The sequence below is a fragment of the Aptenodytes patagonicus genome, chromosome 4, assembly GCF_965638725.1.
Source record: "Aptenodytes patagonicus chromosome 4, bAptPat1.pri.cur, whole genome shotgun sequence".
Classification (NCBI taxonomy): Eukaryota; Metazoa; Chordata; class Aves; order Sphenisciformes; family Spheniscidae; genus Aptenodytes; species Aptenodytes patagonicus.
In genome coordinates this window covers 13,474,667-13,494,835 of record NC_134952.1, presented here as the reverse complement: position 1 = coordinate 13,494,835, position 20,169 = coordinate 13,474,667, and the positions used below count along the sequence as shown (strand labels likewise).

At 38.9% G+C, this 20,169-nt stretch overlaps 1 protein-coding gene across 6 annotated transcripts in view; it reads right to left on the bottom strand.

The window, feature by feature from the left end:
• The window catches only part of PPP2R2C (protein phosphatase 2 regulatory subunit Bgamma), a 208,220-nt gene that overhangs the window by 12,376 nt on the left and 175,675 nt on the right, over positions 1 to 20,169 (bottom strand). For all 6 annotated transcript variants that reach the window (XM_076335904.1, XM_076335909.1, XM_076335905.1 and 3 more), the window contains 3 exons: positions 19,471 to 19,635; positions 5,284 to 5,453; positions 492 to 583 (listed from right to left, as the gene is read on the bottom strand). In XM_076335904.1, the coding sequence (XP_076192019.1) occupies positions 492 to 583; positions 5,284 to 5,453; positions 19,471 to 19,635 (427 nt within the window). The remainder of the gene's footprint in view (positions 1 to 491; positions 584 to 5,283; positions 5,454 to 19,470; positions 19,636 to 20,169) is intronic.

Genomic DNA, 20,169 nt, shown 5'->3' with positions numbered 1-20,169 from the left:
AGGTATCAGAAGAAACTGTTACTTCGGTCAGTGGGAAGGTGGCAGCAGTTTGTGGAGAATCAGTGGGTGCCTGTGACTGCCTTTCCTCGCTCCCTGTTTCCAGTAAATGAACTGGATTTCTGAGGCAGCTCATGTGTAAATACAGGATCACACAAGCTTCCTTAGTGTGTTGGTGGGGCTGTGCAACTTGGCAGCATTCTTTTTAACTTTTGCAGCCTACTTATGATTTTGGTGAAAACGGACAGAATTTGAAGGGGTTTTTTCCCCTAAGGCATGAGCCAAGATTAACAAGGTATACATCGTGTCTAATGAGGTCAGAGACACAACCGCACCGATATCCAAACACCTTTTATCAACCTGAACACTGATATGTGAAGATGTAAATTGATGTGGAAAATAACCATGTGTAACACTTTGCTTTCTGATTGTTCCCCATCATATGGGAGCTCTTTTGCTAAATGAAGACAGTGATGGACATAAGGATGGATTACCTGTCTGATCCATTCCATGCACATTCAAACTTGTCAAAGATGCAGTCATTTTCATAGAGGGAACACAACTTGCTCCTAAGGTAATCATGGACCTGTTTCAAAGAAAATAACTTGTTATTCTTGAAATAAAACAAAATATAAAACTCCACAACCACCTGCCCCACACTCTGCTTTATCTCCCACGTTCACCTTCAAAATATGCTGCACGGATTGGTAGCTTTGCAGAAGATACTGTGTTTAAACTCTACAGAAGCTATCCGTACTTTTCCACAGCCCAATTAACCAGGTGCTACAGAATTATTGTTGCAGGAAGGCATGAAGCATACCTCCCTCAGCAGGCTGCAGACCACCCCTCTTCAACATATTTGTTTTGTGCTTGGGTGATTTTCTCAGTGCTAGCCTAATTCCCAAAGACATTTCACCAGCTGATACCCTAGATGTGCTAATTAATGTGCAAGAAATCTAATTTAAATAGTAACAAAAATGTCATATTCCAAGATAAGTGGACTCTCACTTGTTGTGGCAGAAAGAACTTGGCTCTACTAAAAGAACCTGTAGTATATGGTATTACATATATTTGGGTAAGGTATTTCAGAAGCCAAATACAGTAAAAGGTTGCAGTTGCACAGGCTGCAAATTAGAACACTAATTTAGCCCAAGAATATCTCCTATTTGGCTGAGACTTAAAACCAACATTGTAAATTCTCACTTACATACTTGAAAAGTGGGACTAACCAGCAGAAGACCTCTCCTCTGGGCCACACATCTCTGCTGAACAAGGGTTATCATAAAGAGACAGATCTCATGCAAACTGTTTCAATCCTTTGCTGAATTTGATTAGTTTTCCCTCTGGATGATCGGTTTCATGCCGCAAGGAAATAATGAGCTAGAAAATCCCTGCCTAGGTGAATTTACTAATGCACTTTCACTCCTGATGTTTTCTTCTAGCTGTTGTAGAAACTGTAAAACAAAGATGTGTAGATGGCCTCTCGAGCACACATAACAATCCAATAGCCGAGGGGCATAATTTAGCTCTGGCATACAGAGGTACTGGTTCTTGCAAGTCCAGGGAGACTGTTCCTGCTCATGGACGCTCAGCATCCTTCTCTGGCCTGAGGGCGTAAACATTTCTTCTAGTAAGATAACTTCTATCAAGAACAGACGAGGGACGATGACCTTTCACTTATATTTTCTTTAAACTAACCCATTTTCAGTAGCCAAATTGTACAGTATCCTAAGAATATTTGTAACGTAAGGTTATTAAGGATTACAAATTTTAATCATGGATCAATTTTCATTAATAGATGAGTGAACACTGAGCTGTATATCAACAGATAATGTCTTATACACCAAATAATAGGCAAATGATAGATGCAGATAAAACATTTCACAATTAAATGCATTTACCCTCATGGTGAGTAATAGGTTGGAACGCTTTTAGTACTGATGCAGTTTCTTGGACCCTCTGTAATTAAATCCTTTCATTTTCTCTTTACTTAAAGCCTTTTTATGTTAGCAGTGTAATTTGTTACAGAACTGGAGTTCTTTCCTTTATCATCTTTGTGAGCTCCCAACACTTGGAAGAAACAGAAAGGTTGGGTAAGGCAGGAGAAGGAAGTAGATCGCATTTGCCTCATTGACTGCCATTTCTGGGTCGTCTTCTTGTTACCATTGCCAGCAGCCATCTGTCATGACCACTGTCACGTATACACCCTTTGCGAAGTGTGTCCAACTCCACAGCTTGGAGCTGTGCCTTTCTATCAGCTCTGTCAAAAAGCATTTTGAAGTTCCTCTCTCAGATTTCTTACTGATCTCTTCAAGGTCTCGGCTCTTTTTTCTTGATTGACTCTGCCTGCAAACTTGCACTACTGCCTTGAACAACCATCTTGCTCTTCATGTGGACCCTTTACCACATTTGATCACATTCAGACCCTCAGAATGACTATGAAAAACTAACTGGAAGAAACACTTCATTTTTAGCTTGTTTGCATGTTCATCTGCCACTACCAATTGAGGGTAAAATCACATTTGCCTTGACTGTTACATATTGTTCTTACCACATATGAATAGTACTTTAATCCCAACCAAATTAATTCCTAACTAATTACAAAAGGCATTCTCCTTTTCTTCACTGCACAGTTTTAGGTCAGACCTTCATGGAATTATCTAGTAATTCTGTGCTCCAGACTAACACAGCAACATGACTACATGGGGAGCTATTTCACTGGGATGGAATAGTCACAATCAGGAATTGCACTGGTAAGTGACACATTAGTCCAAATCCCTATGCAACAGACCTTGCCAAAAGTGGATCAAGCTATTATCAGCTATGAACGTGTTCACCTCTGGTTGCTGCTGGTATGGTTCTGCTGGGGTAATTCACCTGGGCAGCATCAAAAGAGTATCCCATTAGGCAAGGCTGCCTTGCAACTTTCAAACACTGGCCATTCCACTGTATTGCTTTTTTAGTGCTGCCCAGTGCACCATACTCTGCCCTTTTTTCTTTTACGTGAAGCATAAACAGGAGAAAATCATGTTGAATCATTGTCAGCAGATAAAGTGTTTCAGCAAGGCTGCTTTATGCAATAGCATACTTTTAGCCACAGCATTGATAAGGAAAAGAACTTGCATGAGGAATTCGATTTTTTTTGTGATGCTAAAATTGTAACCTGATAATGAAGCAGTACAGTTATAGACTTCGCTCTTTCTTACAGCCCTGTGGGGAAATCTCCTTTTGTGACCCTCTTCATGAGTCTCTCAGCTAGACAATATCTAAGTGGCTACCATGCAGTGGATGAAATGAGAAATTCAATCTTTTAATTAGTATCTTTTAATCTTTTAATGATATACATATCATCATAATTATGTGGATACATAACTGAAAATGTTAGGTTTATTTGTTGCCTTCGGGTGATCCACCACAAAAAACTTTTTGAGAGATTTCCAAGTTTATATATGAGATTTATGTATGCGAGAGAGAGATACCTCTAAGACAAATTATTTAAAAGAGTAATTTAAACCACTTTTTCTTAAGAACAGAATTCTCTACTCTCTGCAGTTGAAAAACATGAAAAGTTGCCCAGAGCAGTTGGACTGGGTGACTCCTATGCAGTCCTGTGCTATTGGCTTCCTAAGGCCCCTGAGTTCCAGATTCTCCTTTAGTCCGCAGCAACGCTCAGCAATGCATCTGTATACTCTTTACAAGGCACTGGATAAGTATTTGAAAATGAAATGCAATCCATAGGTTAAAGTAAGGCAGCAAGAACACTGTTATATTTGCAGGGTTTTTGTTGTTGTGGGTCGTTTTTTTTTAATAAGCTTCTGACTGCAATAATCAGTACTGAAAAATTTACATTATACTCATTTTCCACATCTTAGCATGGAGAAATATAACTTTTAATTGGCCCCACTGTTGGGTGTTTAGACTGACTTAAGGGTGGTCAGCTTGTTTCACAGCTACCTACACAAGGAAATAAAAGCAGATGTCGAAGTCAAGACAAACAGGTTGGCTTGACCAGCTATTCCTCTCCAGGGACAAGGTTGCCTACTCCAATATCATAAGTATAAAATCTAAGGTATGTTTCTGTTATATAAAACACAGTCTCGCCCTTACCCTCCCACTTCATTTTCACAGCATATCAACATTTCTAACACATATAGCATTACAAGCATTGCCATTTTCAGAGCAAAACCAATTCTGTAGTTTTAAAGGTATACAGGCTCAGACTTCCCAATGCTAACAAGACACACACTGAAGAGTATCCACCGAAATGTAATGGGTGCACTGGAAAACACTGGGGCCCACTTTGTCTACTAAACGCTAGCTAATAAACACCTCCGATGTTACTGATGTCAAATTTTGGTTGTTTTGACAAGTCACACTACCAACCTCTCATTACATGTTATTTTAAAACCAATCTTAACAATAGTTACTGTGAACTCCTGTACCCCACCTGCCATTATACAGACACAGGAAACAAGGGATTGTTCCAGCAGTGTCATAGGACTGTCTCTACGTAACCAGTACGAGCCAGATGAATGACATTTTTCCTACTTTGCATACTCTTCTGTAGTAGCTTAGCAGCTTTTTCTCATTGCATTTTCATAACAAGCAGTTTCTGTGTCACAGACATATTTTCCTTCTTCAAGGCAGAGTCAAAAAAAATGTAAGCTCAGCCCTCTATTGCCAAACAGAACAGATGTCAGAGTACAAACTCAGTGCTGGCTGGAGCCACCGGCATTTTGTCTGGATAATATCGCAATGAATTCAGGCAACCAGATGTGTCTGTCTGGCATTCGCAAACTGCTGTGTCAGTGGTGATGTTAGGGTTTAACACTGATCGCTTCTAGAACTAGGCACAAGGGAGAAATGCATAGATGAAGTTTTAAAAAAAAGTTTTGAAATGACAAAGGTGTAAACTCTCAGCAGTCCCAATGGGAGCAGAATGCTAAGCAACTCACAAAATCCTTTCCTCAGTTTCTTTTAAATGTTAATAGCGAAATACATCATTTGAAAACAGACGCCAAAGTGAAGAGATTATTCTCCTTGTTAGAAGCATTGTCTCTTTCAAGGGCCCAATCCACAGTGAGTGTTACTCTGACTCCCCAGGCATTACACTTCCTTACTGATGCTGAAATTGCCCTTTTGCAACTACAAGGACACCACTATGAGGTTTTTAACCACCTTGATTAGCAGCTCTCTTAGCTAGCAATGAGAAGTTTAGGAAAATATTCAGGTTCTGAATAGAGATGCTTTTATATTGTTGCATTTCAAGACGTAGCAGATACCTACCTGGTACGTTTCTACAGGCTTTGTTTCCATGTTCAGATCCCAAACCTTGACAGTGAGGTAATCTCTTGTTAGCATGTATCTACCGCTGTGACTGAATTTGACATCTGACACTGAAGAGATAATTTCTGAAAAAAATGATCTGTTACTGGGGTCTTCTGGTTCTTCATAAACTGTTCAAAGAAAAAGAAGCAAGAGAGAAATTAGAATTCTATAAAAAAATGCTGTTGTACAATAAGTACTGTGCATTTCTTGTGAAACAATGTAGTTCAATGTACCAATGAACATGATATAGAATTAATTATACGCCCACACTTTATTTATTCTTTTATCTTTATATAAAAATACAAACTGTAAGCTTTAAATATTACAAGAATTAACCTTATAGCTATGGGTCCAAAGCATCACTTTGGGAAATTACGTAAATGTTCCAGTTAGTTGACTACAGCTACCTATAGCAAGGCAGTTCATCTATGGTCATCCTTTCTGGAGTCCCCACGTCCTGTCTCCTGACGTAACCAAAATTCAGGTGTCCCTGTCACATGAAAGGTGTACATGTGGTCTCACAACGGTCTTGGCATCCGCGGGAAGGGTGGTTACTCAAAGCCTGCCCTGGTTGCCAGAACCAGCTGGCCAGTCTGCAGGCTACTCACTGGTCATGTCTGGTACACGCTGGTTAGCTGATCTGTGCGCTGCACAATCCAACAAGGCAGGGGATCATGAAATATTGCTTACAGTACCTCCATACAGAGAAGTCTAGCTCTTGTAGCTGGGAGGTTGGTCATCCCTGTTCAACTGTATATAACAATGATACTGGATGACTCACATTGAATTGCAGGAACTTGAAACAACTGGTATTAGTGGGCTCTACTTCATCTGTTACAGGTCCACCACTCACCAAGGTCTCTTCATCCTTCCCCCAAAAGCCTGCACTAACTCTAGCCCTGCCTACCAGGTGCCTAGAGCAACTCTTTTGCCTTTCTGCAGGTATCTGTGGCCCTGTGATCCAAATGACCTCATATGGTGAACTTTAGTAGAAAGTCAGGCTTTCAGGGTCTTTCAGTTCTCAGCAAAATCAGTAGGGCTTTGGCACCTACGTCTAGAATATTCTTTGAAAATTGGCAATTTGGTGAGTGTCATTTTAAGTTTCAAAAGCAGGTGAAGAAAAGCCACGTGATGAGACATGAAAACGTGCTGAAAGTAGAACAACTTTTTACTGTCAGTCAAAACAGAGGTTTTTTGTGTAGTCCACTGGAACATTTCTCTCTCAATTAATTTATCTATGACTATGATTCAGACTGTTGAAAGCAACAAGGTTATAGTTTCCATCAGGTGAAATAATGTTCTGCTGAAAGTTAAGGGTGAGTATGTGGGTGAAGTATGTGGGGTAATGCAAAAAATTATGGGCAATTTTCTTTGGGGGTGGGCAGTGGAAGGCAGCCAGGCATGCATGTGAGAATAAGGTCTATATTTGAACATGTATCACATATCTAAATGGTAATGAACTACTTCAAAAAGGGGGAAAAAACTTTTCTTTTCAGACAGACTGTAAACGAACAACTTTAAATAGCTCTTTAAAAATTTGCCTAGACATTCTGCAAAGCAGGTATTTTGTAATTATCCTGTCAGATTTTCAATAGAAGTCTGACGAGCACAAAGCAATTATCATTTCTCATACCTCTTCCCTTTAATCTGTCCAAACTATGTACTTGGCTGGCAGGAATTTCATCCACCTAATTATGATGTGAAGTTGCTATTAAAACCAGGAAAGAAAAAAAAAAAACCACACACTAACTGAACTATACCTTCATTTATAGGCAAGATATATTTTCTTGGCTCTGTGTGTCTCGTCCAACTCCCAACGATTAGAAAAAGAGTAATATTTGTACCTGGATACTCTGTATTTTGTTAATTAATGAGATTAAACCATTTCATCCCTTATCTGCACTGTTTATTGCTTTTCTATCCTTACCACAGTAAGTATTAGAAAGACTTAGATTAATTAACTGCAGAAACTAACGCAGGCATGAAAGTCTCATATCACTACACAAAGAAAGATAGTGGCAGAAATTTTAGCAGCAGCAATTCTCTGCAGATAGTTCCTATAGTCAGCATAACCAAGCCAGGAAAATTGTTATAGGAAATTAAGCAGCAGCTCCCAGTGTGACAGAGAAAGTTTCGCAGCTAGCAGCATATGCCTGAGCAACCAGAACAAGGCACTGGCCTCAGGAAATGAAGGTGAGATATAGCGTCCTTGGGTCTTAGCTATTTCTGGTTTAGCATCAACATAAGGTTATGCACACACTGCAGAAAAGCACAGTCTTCATTCAGTTTGGCTAATACAAGTTGAGTAATTGGAAACAGGACAGCAGTGACAGCCACGTGACTTTGACTTCAGTTCAGGCAAGCAACTCAGATTCAACCCTGGCCTCTTCAACCTGATAGGAGAAAACACAGTGCTAGCCCACCATTTGCAAAATCAGGTTTGTCAGCCTGCACTGGAAACACATTTTCTGTTTGTTACAGTTTAGACTAACCTTCTGGAGGCCGCTTTTATGCCAGGGGGCAATCAGCACCCAAACCACAAGACTTCAAATCTAGCTTACTTTTCTATATCTAAATAAAACTTGTTAGACCAGGACTTGGAATCAGAACTTTGCTGAGATTTGATTACAATTTCTATTATACTCATTGATTAATTTCTTGATTAACTTCTTAATAACTAACTTTTGCCATGAAAAAGGGTATTTAACTTTCATGAATATTGTTCTTGATAACCTTCACAGTGCTAATTACATGAAAGACACAAAGCTACCTGTCTAGTTGCAAACTAATGAACATAGGAATCACAAATGGTGTAGTGTGCTGAGCTTTCACATGACACTGCTCAGACTTAAATATGACCTTGATGACAGGACTGTGGAATACAGAAATATCATGGGATTACAGAGGGAAGCTGAGCACATCTCTGAGTACAGCCAGTGTTGGAGAGGAGCCTCCAAGGAAGATGCCATTCCTGCCCCTTACTCCACTGGCAGATACATAGGTAAGCTGGGAAGGCTGCTTAGGGAAATAAAAATGTTCAATCCCTTTCTGCACGGCTTCCTGCTCACAAGTTAAAAAACAGGGTAGCTTTTCACAGAAGTGAGTCCAGACTTCGGAGAGAAAGATGTGGTTGGGTGAACGATACTTGCCAGAGCACTGTTTTCCTGAATCCTGAAGAAAATCTGCAGCACAAAAATGTGCTGCTTCTTTCTCAAAAGGAACTGCCATCTGCTGAAAAACAAACTCTCATCTCTTGTAAAAAAAATTCTTAGTATTCCTTGAATTTCTTTGATCTAATGTAGACAGGGAGACTCTCCTTAGAATCAGTGGATAGAAAAGGCATCTCTAAGGTGTGCATTTATCATGCAGAACTATATGCACATGTCTAAAGTAAAAAAAACCAAACAAGCCAGGAACAGCTAGAGTGGGTGGGAAGGTCCATCTCACTCAGCTTCCCTTCCAGACACTGGCCAAAAGAAAGCAGGCGCCTCAGGCAGTACCTACGAAGAGCGTGGTGCACAGGCACTTCCCACGAACACCCTTGTGGCTCTCATCAAGCCAGTGAGTTGCACTCTGGGTGTTGTAGGTGCCACCACTGCAACTTCCCATTTATTTTAATATGGGCCTGATTCCACAAACTTGAAAGCTATACGTTTTGGACAAGACACATCCAATAAAGAAAAAAAACAAAACCCAAACTAATCTTCAAGTTCAATTCTAAACAAGAACTAATGGCTGACAAAAATTAGGGCTACACATGTGAATGTAACCTTCCTTACACATCTTGTTTCTTAATTTTACATTAATTGCAAAAAACGTCTGATAATGGTAGACTGGAATGTCTCACTCCACTCAACACACACCATACAAACTGCAAGGGCCACGAGGTGTGAGTGCATGCTTTGAAATCCCACTATAACGGTCTGGAGAGAGACCTGGTGGTCACCAATACCGCCTTCCTCTTCAGCTTTGCCAGCTACCTTTCACTGCTGTATGATACTCCAGTTTCCCAAATATGTAATTGTGAAAGAGGAATATCAAACAGCTAGGAACACAAGAAACTGATAAATCAAACAGCACTACTGTGTGCACTCCACTGAAAAGTAGTGAGTAGATTGTAACTAAAAAATATTTTACAAGTCAACCATCCATTATCCCAACAACAGCCAAAAAAACTCAGCCTCAGAAAAGATAAAAACCTATGTCCTCACATAAGGTTTTTCTCTTTGTATTCTCCAGACTCTAGCACCACTGAAAATTAATATTTTGTTTGCTGGGCAGAGCTTTAATCATTGCAGGGTGTAAATTCTGGCATATGTGAACTTTAAAAAATAATAATAATGCTAAAAATGGTTCATATGGTGGGTGCAGTATCAGAATCCAATATAGCATACAAAATCCTGTATTCCTCCCAAAATCATCGCAACAAGGAGTACGCATGATTCTCTACATTATACTATAGGACCTTGGGTAATGCCTCAGCTGAATTTTCAACAGTCCTTCTACTTCTCCTTTTCCTCTTACCTTCGCTCTTTTGCCTGGATGAAAAAAAACCACAAGCACTCACAGCACTGCTGCAAGGCAGATGGATCCAAAATACAAAGGCGAATAATGTTTTTAAAAACACAAGGAAGAATGATCTATTTAAAGGGAAAGCAATAACACTATCTGAGATAATATGGGGCAAGGGTTAGAAAAGCTATCTATCTAATATAATGAAAGTTTATCTGGAGCTACTTTTTATTTTTGACCTGAATTTATAAGTGTGTAATGGATTGATGGGATAAAAGAAATGTCAAATGTATTCAGTTAAAAAAATATTTCATTGTTTTTAAGAGAGAAACATAGAGTATAAGCTTTGGCAAAATTTTGTTATCGTGGCCTGAGCACTTAATGATAACTGCAAGGGTTTACTGTGAAATACCAGTAAACACAACAAAGAGGAAAACAGAACTAGCAAGGGAGAAGACCCTTGATGATAACGCTCTGTACTCCTTAAGGCATAAAGATATGAACCTTGAAAATTTCTGTTACTGCCGACCAAAAGTAGAACTACAGATAAAACCAACTTTTTGCTATTACAAAGCCAAATACATTTAAAAAGAAAAGCAAAGATGAATCATGCTTATATATATTGCAGAACATGTGATTATCTGGAGAGGGAGGAACAAAAACAAAACCAGGGAAAAGTTGAAGATGAAAGCTTATCAGCTCCACAGATTTGGTAAGAAATTCCATCATTCATAGGATAAAATTATAAGCAGCCTAAATCATTCTCTACAGCAGAAAAACAAAGCTTCTTCTGAAGCTATTTTCTTTCTACTTATGAACAAATAATAACTTATTAAAGCTTTTTTCTAGAGGATACTGTTAATAGTTTGCATCCTGTCCTGAAAACTTCTAGTTTTACAGCATTTAAGTGCTGTTACTTAGATTTAAGTCCTCGGAAATCCTGCACCATGAAATAACTCACTCTCTCCCTCCAAAGACAGCTAATAGATGTAGAAAATTGTCCCGTTCCTGTTCAAGGGTCACAGCTACGAATGGGTGAAGACAGTTTTGGCACCACTGGAAAAAGAGGCAGTGGGGTTAATGAGGAGGGGGAGGACCATAGAAGCCAGAACCAGTGAAGATGCTGGAACAAGAGAGGGAGAATAATTTTCTTTTTTATTATCCAAATATGCAAACAGTTTGCAGTTAGGCTGGATTAAGGACTTATTTCAGATAACCTCTGGGCTACACATGCACACACACAACAGGTGTATTTCAACTGGACCTGGAAATACTGGTGGTCGATCAGATAATCTCTCAGTGGGCTTTAAGTTTCATAAACATAGAAAACAGATGCAGTCCCAGGTCAAACAATTTGTCATCTAAATTAAGTCTCTCTTTCATTTCAGATCCCAAATGAAAATGGCTGCAATACCTGATTAAAATGTACTGCAAAACGGTACTTTGAAATATATGGAATTTCACCCATCTTGACAGACTACCCACAGCAACTCGCAAAAGGAACAAGAACCAATATGCTCTCCCGATAGCTGATAAATAAACACTTTTAAACATTTTTTTTTTCTGGAATACATGGTCATGCTAATTAAATGTTCCTCACAAAACATGATCCTAAGCTAAAAGTCTTACAAATTATTTAACTACACTCTAATATGTTTAGATGGCAAATCAGCACCATTTCCCAGGACAGTGATTCGCTCCACAATATGTATTTCATAAAGTTTAGTATAAAAAACCTAAGCTAAATTTCACTGAATTTATATAAAAATACTAATCACATTCATTTTTTTAAGTCCATGACACTTGTTACTATCTTTCAACACAGAAAGCATTATTTTTTTTGTGCCATTTAATTCAAGATGTGCTCACATCTTGAGCTATGTGTAGTTCTGGTCTTATCCCTAATGTGGTAGAGGTTTCAAGAAGACACAAAAATGGGCAATAACAACGACCATGCAGGGAATGACTAAATAGACTGAGACTCCTCAGCCTAGGAAAGACTGAGGGGTTTGTAATTAGGAGTGGCATGGAAAGGATGAATAGGGAACGACAGTTCACTTTGTACACTGTCTCTTCCAATCAACAAGTAGGGGTCACCAAGTGAAACTAGGAAAGGGTAAGTACAGAGCAGATGGTTCTTCATACTATGCCTAATTAAGCTACTAAAGACGTTACTGAAAGATATTGTGAATGGTAAAAATTATACACAGGTTCAAAAGTAACTGCACAAATTCAAGGAAAAAAACCCCAAACATCCATTTGAGTATTGTTAAATGCAGTAAGTTCGCTCTCAATGAAGTCCCTGAACCCCAGGTTTCCAACTGCATATTACAGAGGCTAGAGATTATATACTTGCACTGTTCTTACATTTTCTGCTGATGTTGCTACTGCCCACTATCAGAGCCAGAATACTGGGCTAGAAGGACCTCTGGTCTGCCCAGGTAGAGTCATTATTATGCACTGTTTGAAATCTACTTTAGGATTTCATACTAAAGAGTTCCTGAGTTCATTCTAAGTGAATCAGGACCAATTGCAAAGCTCCCTTTGAAATTCATGGTCTCTTTATGCCTTTTAGCTTCATTGTTTATGATAATGGTTTGATTTACCATTAGTATTTACTCTATCTTCCACTACCTCTGAATGTTTTATTGTTTTGTATTAAGCCAATCCACTCATACATTCACCTCCTTCAGAAATTCTCTTTCAAGATGAGGATGTTTTGCTAATGTGTCAATCTTGCATTCATGTTCTACACTGATTAATACGGTTATAGACGTGTGGGAATTTTTGAGTCCACCTTCATAAGCAATCTAAAATACAATTATTTTATAAGACATGAAGTATAAACAACTAAACACAATTATTTAACATTTTATATTACCATAGCCTGTAGTTGCTTATCCTGTTTTGAACTGAAAGAGTAGTATCTTTTTATATTTCAATTTTCTATTTGTTTTTATATAATTCAGAGGGCACCTCTTCATGCCCTGGTCACTTACACATCATTTTCCTTCTTCGAGTAAAAGCAAATTTCTGAAGCTACCTCCACGCCACAAGACTGAAATTCCACCTACCATAAAGCACTTTATCCAATGACCCAATATTAAAACCAGGCTTCTCATCAATACCTCTAGAGAGTATGGCTTTTAAAAGTGGAGCCTCAAATCAATATTTAAGAATCTGTTTTACCATCTGCAGTGAGTTGCTGCAGCTTGTTGCAAACCACAAGGGATACTGCATTAGCGCTGAAAGGCAAAGCCAGATCAATAGCTAAAGATCAGTGGGTGGGAGATTCACTACGGAGTTGCTTATATTAATATAACTTTGCCAGTGAATTTGTTAATAGAGAGAAATGGTGCTAAAGAGAGCAAGGAAGTGAAAAAACGCAAAGCTAATCTGGGAGATCAAGCCTCTGTAAACCTCGGTCTCACAAAGACTTATGTGCGTGTTTAATGCCACGTACTGCGAGCAATCCCATGGAGTTAATGGGACATAAAACTACTACTTCTCTACAGCCAAATTCATGCATAAGTCTTTCCAATCTTGATATATACGGTTAATGATAAGCGGGGGGGGGTTTCCTCAGTGAAACAGGATCTTGAAAGAACAACGTTGGTTTCATGAGACATTGAAAAGCAGTATTTGTTGCTATTAAAAAATTAAGCAAACAAGAGAGGAATTTTAATAGACTGAATAATTAAAGCAATCTTACAGCAATTATTTGCTTTATCTGTGTGTGGTTGGGGGAGAGGGGTTAATGAAACACCTCTTCAATCATAAATCATTTACCATAGCTTCAGGCTTTTATCTTTCCTCTTACTATTTGATAGCTAGAAGTACATAAATCAGGTTTTTTCTTCCTCTGATTTAATTTTAACATATCTTGCACAACTGGAGGAAATACTATATAGACATAATTGCATTTCTGTAGAAACACTTTTGAATTTTCATTACCCATGTTTTAAATGTCTTTATTATACATTCATCCAAACTGAGCAGAATGGAAGCTTTGGAGCCCATGCTAAAGGCAATCTTCCACCAAATTTCAAGGGGATTCCTGCGCAAGGAAGGATCCCTTCCAGGATCTAGTTTAGCATGCGTGAAATTGTAGTAACAGATCTTTAGTGACAGTCATAATTACAAAATTATCAGGACACAGGCACATTTTTTCATTGGGGATATAAAATCAGCAATGAATATATGCCTTTGTGGTGCATGCTTATAAAATAAATCCAGAATTAGGATAAGGAGAACAAGCCTTTATTAAAGCATGGGGTCAAATCATTACGGAAGCTCAGATAAGTTTCACTCCTGTCACATGAAACCTTGCAGATTTTGCCTGAAGTGGACATTACTTTGACAGTGGCCTCTCAATGCACAAAGGGAGAATGCCAGCTGTCTCTGTCTCAGATGATAACCTGACATGAGATCAGATGCAGAAATAAGAAGCGTGTTTTAAATGTAAAGCTCACATAAAAGAAAAACAAGTTGTCTCTTTCCCAGTCATACAATAAGCATCATTCATTTGGAAAGGTCAATATTAATTAGCAAATCCAGCAGGGATATTCTGTCACAGGCTTTTTTGTGCATCTGGGTGTTCTCTGTTGCAAATGAAAGATAATCTATATTCAGTTAGAGGTCCGAAAGCTGTCTTGTCTCTGAAATTCCAACCTCCTTTAAAGGACTGGTAAATATAATTAATTTAATTTTAAAAATTCAACATGTTCAAGTAGATTATCCTTGATTTCTGTTTTAGCTAATTCCACAGTTCTGAATTCTTAAGTTTAAAATCAAAGGTAATCTCAAAAAAACCAGCCAATAACCAAATTGAGTTACATGCCAGACTGACAGGATAGTGGCATTTATCCTTGGGAAAGGGCTGGCATTTCTTTCATGCCTGGATTTCAAATAAAAATGTGGTAGAGGACTCTCAAGGAAAAAAGACACCATCACCATCTTTGGGTGGCATCGTTGGGTCACAAACCAAACCCCAAATTCACTCTGCATTGCTCCGAAGACCATTTTATACTTTTAAGATATTGATTATCCGTGCCATGGAATTGGGAAGACACCAGCTGACATGCTTTGCCCCTTTCAGGGTGAGTCCAGAGAAGATGGCTGTTAGGATTGCCTGCCATCTACAAATGCTTCTGCGGTCAAAGGGAGGGGGGCTCTAAACGGCTCCTGTTATAGACCCAGATGTCAGAAGCTTGCGAAGTCTGTATGGAGGATGGAAAGCATGAACTAATGGTGACAGAGGCTAACTGCATTATGTAACCCCAAAGTTTGTATTTTAAAGACCACCACGGCACACGGAGCAATAAACTTGAAACTGCAGCTCCGCCTTCCCTGAGGTATTTTGTTGTAAATTTTGCACATGGGTAATGGATAATTAGAAATAGGTTTTTAGTCTACAAATACATACTAAGAAATTAACACTAAAAAACCCCTTAAAGTAACATACAGCATTTAAATAGATTATAACTTCTGAAGCATGCAATAACTTTAAGATATTAAGGCTATTACACAGAATATCAATAGGAGTTACACTCTTGAGTGACTCAAATTTCCATGTTGCATAACTATACAGTTTCTATTTACCACTTAATTCTGAATTTAATAATTCTGATGAACTACTGAAAAAGCTCTTCATTATTTTCTGACTTCACATGCTCAAGCTCAGTTTTCTTTAGCTGACTGCTTTATTAGATGATTTGTTGAAACAGCCATATGTACCTATTTAATCTACAAGCTGTTTGGAAGAACGGTATTATCTCCATGCACATTTATAAGGAGCTCTGAACATAATATTAGCAAGAAAAGATCAAACCTAATTAGCAACTATTTGTTAATTGAACAGTTGCATATTATACTGCTATAAGTATTTTTCAGTCAGGACGCTCTTACTGCAACAGTATCCTTATGCTTGTCTTCCTTGTCACCTGAGTCCCTTGCCTGAGAATTTATGGAATTTGGGGTGGGGGGCAGTTCTTTTATTTCTTGGATGTTCCCAGCTAACTGCTTGAACAATGAATACTTCTGCAGCTGTTAGCTTCCCTTCTTTCGCTGCTGTCACCGATTTCCAGTATACTGCCTTCTTTCTACACTTCATTGCCATGCATGTTGCCTGAATAACACCTCAAAGATGACCTTTGGGTGTTTTGCCACACACACTGTTTAGATGACAGCTTCCATATTAGAATCATAGAATCACAGAATCATTAAGGTTGGAAGAGACCTCTAAGATCATCAAGTCCAACCGTCAGCCCAACACCACCATGCCCACTAAACCATGTCCCTAAGCGCCTCATCTACTCATCTTCTAAATACGTCCAGTGATGGGGACTCAACCACTTCCCTGGGCAGCCTGTTCAAATGTTTAACCACTCTTTCAGTAAAGAAATTTTTCCTCACGTCCAAAAATTATTTAAATACTATTTATATTAATATTATTTAAATTAATTCCCTATTTCTTGCTGCTTGAGTCTGACCTCCATAAAACTGATCTGTTTTAAATCTTTACCTATAACCCCGTGGACTGCAAGAACACCTTCTTCCTTACTGCCATCCCTCTAATACTCTAAATAAGCAGGGACATGCATCTCTTTTTTCACCTCCTCTCCAGAATATTTTGATGGAATTCTCTCCCACTACTTGAGAAGTCTGATAATACCACAGAACAGTATAATGTATGTATCTCCGCTGTGGTTACAGATTGGACTTTCCTGGATATCCATTTGTAATGGCCACATATGTTTTGCTTCTGATTGCTCGCCCAGCATTGCATGATCTATTGAAGAGGTGTTACAAGAAGCAGTTTCAGGTAGTCTATTAGAAAAACAACACATTTTATCACACCTTATCTCAGTGACCATTTAAAACTCAGCTACTGACCTGATATTCTGTCAATGCCTTATGGATGGATTTGGTGGTCTGACACCATTTTTCTAAGGGACAGAGGTCCCCATTACAACTCATCACACAAATTGGCAGCTTGCTAATAAATCTCAGCATAGGCACCAAGGATGAGTAGATATGGAAGAAGTCTCTTGTCTCTTCCATGTCAGAGCCATGAAAGATTTATACGGGAAACCTTGTAGTGTTGCTGTCACTAATGCCGAACAGAGAGATTTTGCCACTGAGTTTAGCAAAGCAGAAATCTTCAGGAATACTATAATTTATTAACATCCTGTGTCAGTGACTTACACTACAGATATTAGTATGTAATTTATTTATACAGTATGGCACAGTAATTATTAATGGCACTCTCTAGACTTGTACAAATGGAAGGGCCCTTCCCCCAAAAGCTGCAACTGACTTTAGCCCAGCTATAGAGATCTGGATAACAAAGGGTCTGAAAAAGGAGTAAAACCAAAAGTTCACAACATATGCTCAGCATCCAGGTATTTTTTGTAAGTTTTACATTGGATCTTTTATCCCTAAAAATATATACATCCATTACAATCTCAGAACAGCATCTGAAATATAGCACAGTGATATTAGACTGAATTAAGAAAGTAGGGTTGCATGGCAGAAGATGACGGTTTACAGTGACTACAGTCGTAGCTGTGTGGGTTGAGAAATGAAGTCAGTTATGGGGAAAGATGGAAAGGCAAGCTGATCTAGGAGAGTAGGGTGCTGACCATGCGTATGTACCATGCGTAAAGCAACTGTAAAGACGAATCAGATGCACAGTGAAGGTACTAGAGAGACTATCATGTAAATATTTGATTTCCCAGACTGATTGGTTTTTATGATATATCCTTTTAGGTTGCTATGGGCTTTATATAATTAGTTTTCCTTCCCACCGAGAGCTATATCAAACCACTCCAACCAGCAGTATGTGGGCCTATTCCGGAAGTTCTACCACTGCTGTATCAATTTTGTATTGTACACACTCAGTTTCTCAATGAGCTTGACATGAGTTCAGTGCAGCAATACTACATTAAATGGCTATTTTCTAACTCATAGAACTGGAAAATGGGGTTTAATCAATGACCATTAGACCTTGCACTCTCTTCTGGCATAAAATGCCTTCTTTCATCCAGGGTTACTGTATTGTTGTTTTAATAAGTTACGGTTGGCATTTGGCACTGAGTTATAGGGGCACGGAGGCCTTATTAGCAGGAAGAAATGAAAGTATTATGGAACTAAACAATTAAGCGGGACAGGATAACTCACAACAATGTGCTAGATTGTATCATGCTCGCATTTCACTTCATGGTATTGAATTCCCCCTACAAGTACAAGGGGAAACAGCTAACTAAGGTAAAACACTTCTTTGCTTAGGAAATTGTCCTGAAAGGTTATTTTCTAGAATTGGAGACGACATCCAAAGAGGTTCTGGGCACGTGCACTTCTCCTTGCAGCCGAAAAGCCTAGTCATAGGCTTTTTAGTACATTTACTTCAGTTAAAAAACATAGCTTGTGTGCTAAATCTGTGCACCACTTATGTCACACTTAAATCCTCAAATGTTTTCTTCCCCCCCTCCTGCCCCTACTAGTAAGATCTGCCTACCTCAAAAGGTTCAAGTAGGAACTGAATGACACAAAACCTCTTATGTACCCCGGCACTACGAGAATTTCTCCTGAATTTCCTTCTCAATGTTTCAACATTGCAAAAGAAACTGAAGACCCAATTCTGTGAGATGGAAGTGTCCTGGAAGCCCCAGTCCTGAAGGTGGCTAAAGCAGAGCCACCACAGTTCATTCATTAGGTTCTCAGCTCCGAACAGGAACCAGCCACACGACACAATGCCTTCGTCTGGTGGTTTTCAGTCTCAGAAGATCAGGAATAAACAGGTTGCTTGCACAAGGCAAAGTGCCCAGGCTTGCCAGATTACTGGTGGGAAGAACCATATTCTGTCTTATCTAGACTATAAAGAGCCGACAGCGAGACATTATTAACATGCATTTTCCTTCATCCTTTACTTTGAGAACAAAGACAGCCCCACATCTTAACATTTTACTTCCTTGTTCTTATGTAGGTTTCAGATATGAACTGTCATGAGTTGGTGGCTCCGTCTCAAAGTCTCACAGGCTACATAAAATCACTTTAGGACAGATGACACTTTCTATACCAACACAATATCTTTTTCTTCGCCCCCCCCCCCCAATATTACTTATTGCATTATTTCCTCTGTATCTGTACAGACACATTATTGAAAAAGTACATATAGGGAATGCTGGGCTAAATTTTTAGGAAGGACTCTGACATTCTTTAATCTAGAAAATGGATTCAAAATTTTGAAGGCAGTTTGAATGACAAAATTTCCTTGCTGCAGTATTCAGAACAACAGTTGTGTATTCAAAACAGTATGCTCATCTACTTAAATACTCCCCTCCCCCAATATTTCATTTGTTAGGAATCATCTCTCTTTTGCTAGAGACTTGTGGGTTCTTCACTGATCCCTGCAATAAGAACCACAAGGGCAACCAGTCACAGACACGACTGTTATCAAGTTCATAGGTAATACTTGTATAGATGAGAAAATTTTCTTCCTTTTGCCGTTTTCTTTTCAACTGTGCAACTGCAACTGAGAAGCTAATACACTGGGGTATGCACACATCTACATGCTGTCTGTGAATAATAAGACTTTAATGACATCTGGGGCTCAATGAAGCAAGGACTTACGCTTGGAATGTTTGTCACAGAGAGCCGATGCCCTCATGTCGCAGAGTCTCAGGGATCCTTTGCTGCTGCTGTAGACAAAGAGATTGCAGTGATGGGGATGAAACTCAGAAGCTGTAATCACCTCCGTCAGGTCCTCCATATTGGCTGGCTTTATATCTACAATGTCTGAATGGAAGTTTCATTAAGGAAAATGCAGTTGCTTGCAGGTAAACCATGACTCTTGCTGCCTTCTTGAAGGAAGCATGTAAATGTCCATACATTTAATGCTTTTAGATAAAGATATACTCATTTGTTTGGCAGTCGGGTGTTTTTAAATTTCCATACCTGCCCCATCTACACCAAACTCAAAGAGCCACCAGTCAGCAACGGTTTTACAGCAGATGCCATTAGTAGGTCAATACTTGTCCATGCTGTGCAAAGAAAGGCATCAAAGAAACAGTATTCCAGGGGATATGGAATTCTCACTTTCATTAACACTATAGAGAGCAGGTAGCTATATCTGCTGTAGCTGCTGTTGAAATCACTGCTCTATCCCAGATAATACTGATTGATAGGTAACAATGTACAGCTCAGATCTGCTCACTCCAGTAAAGGCTCACTGGCCTCAAACAATAAATGTACTCTTTTGCAAAGGCAAATGTGGCAAACACAGAAGCATTTATGCAGATAGTTTTGTGTGAATATATATTAATATAATAT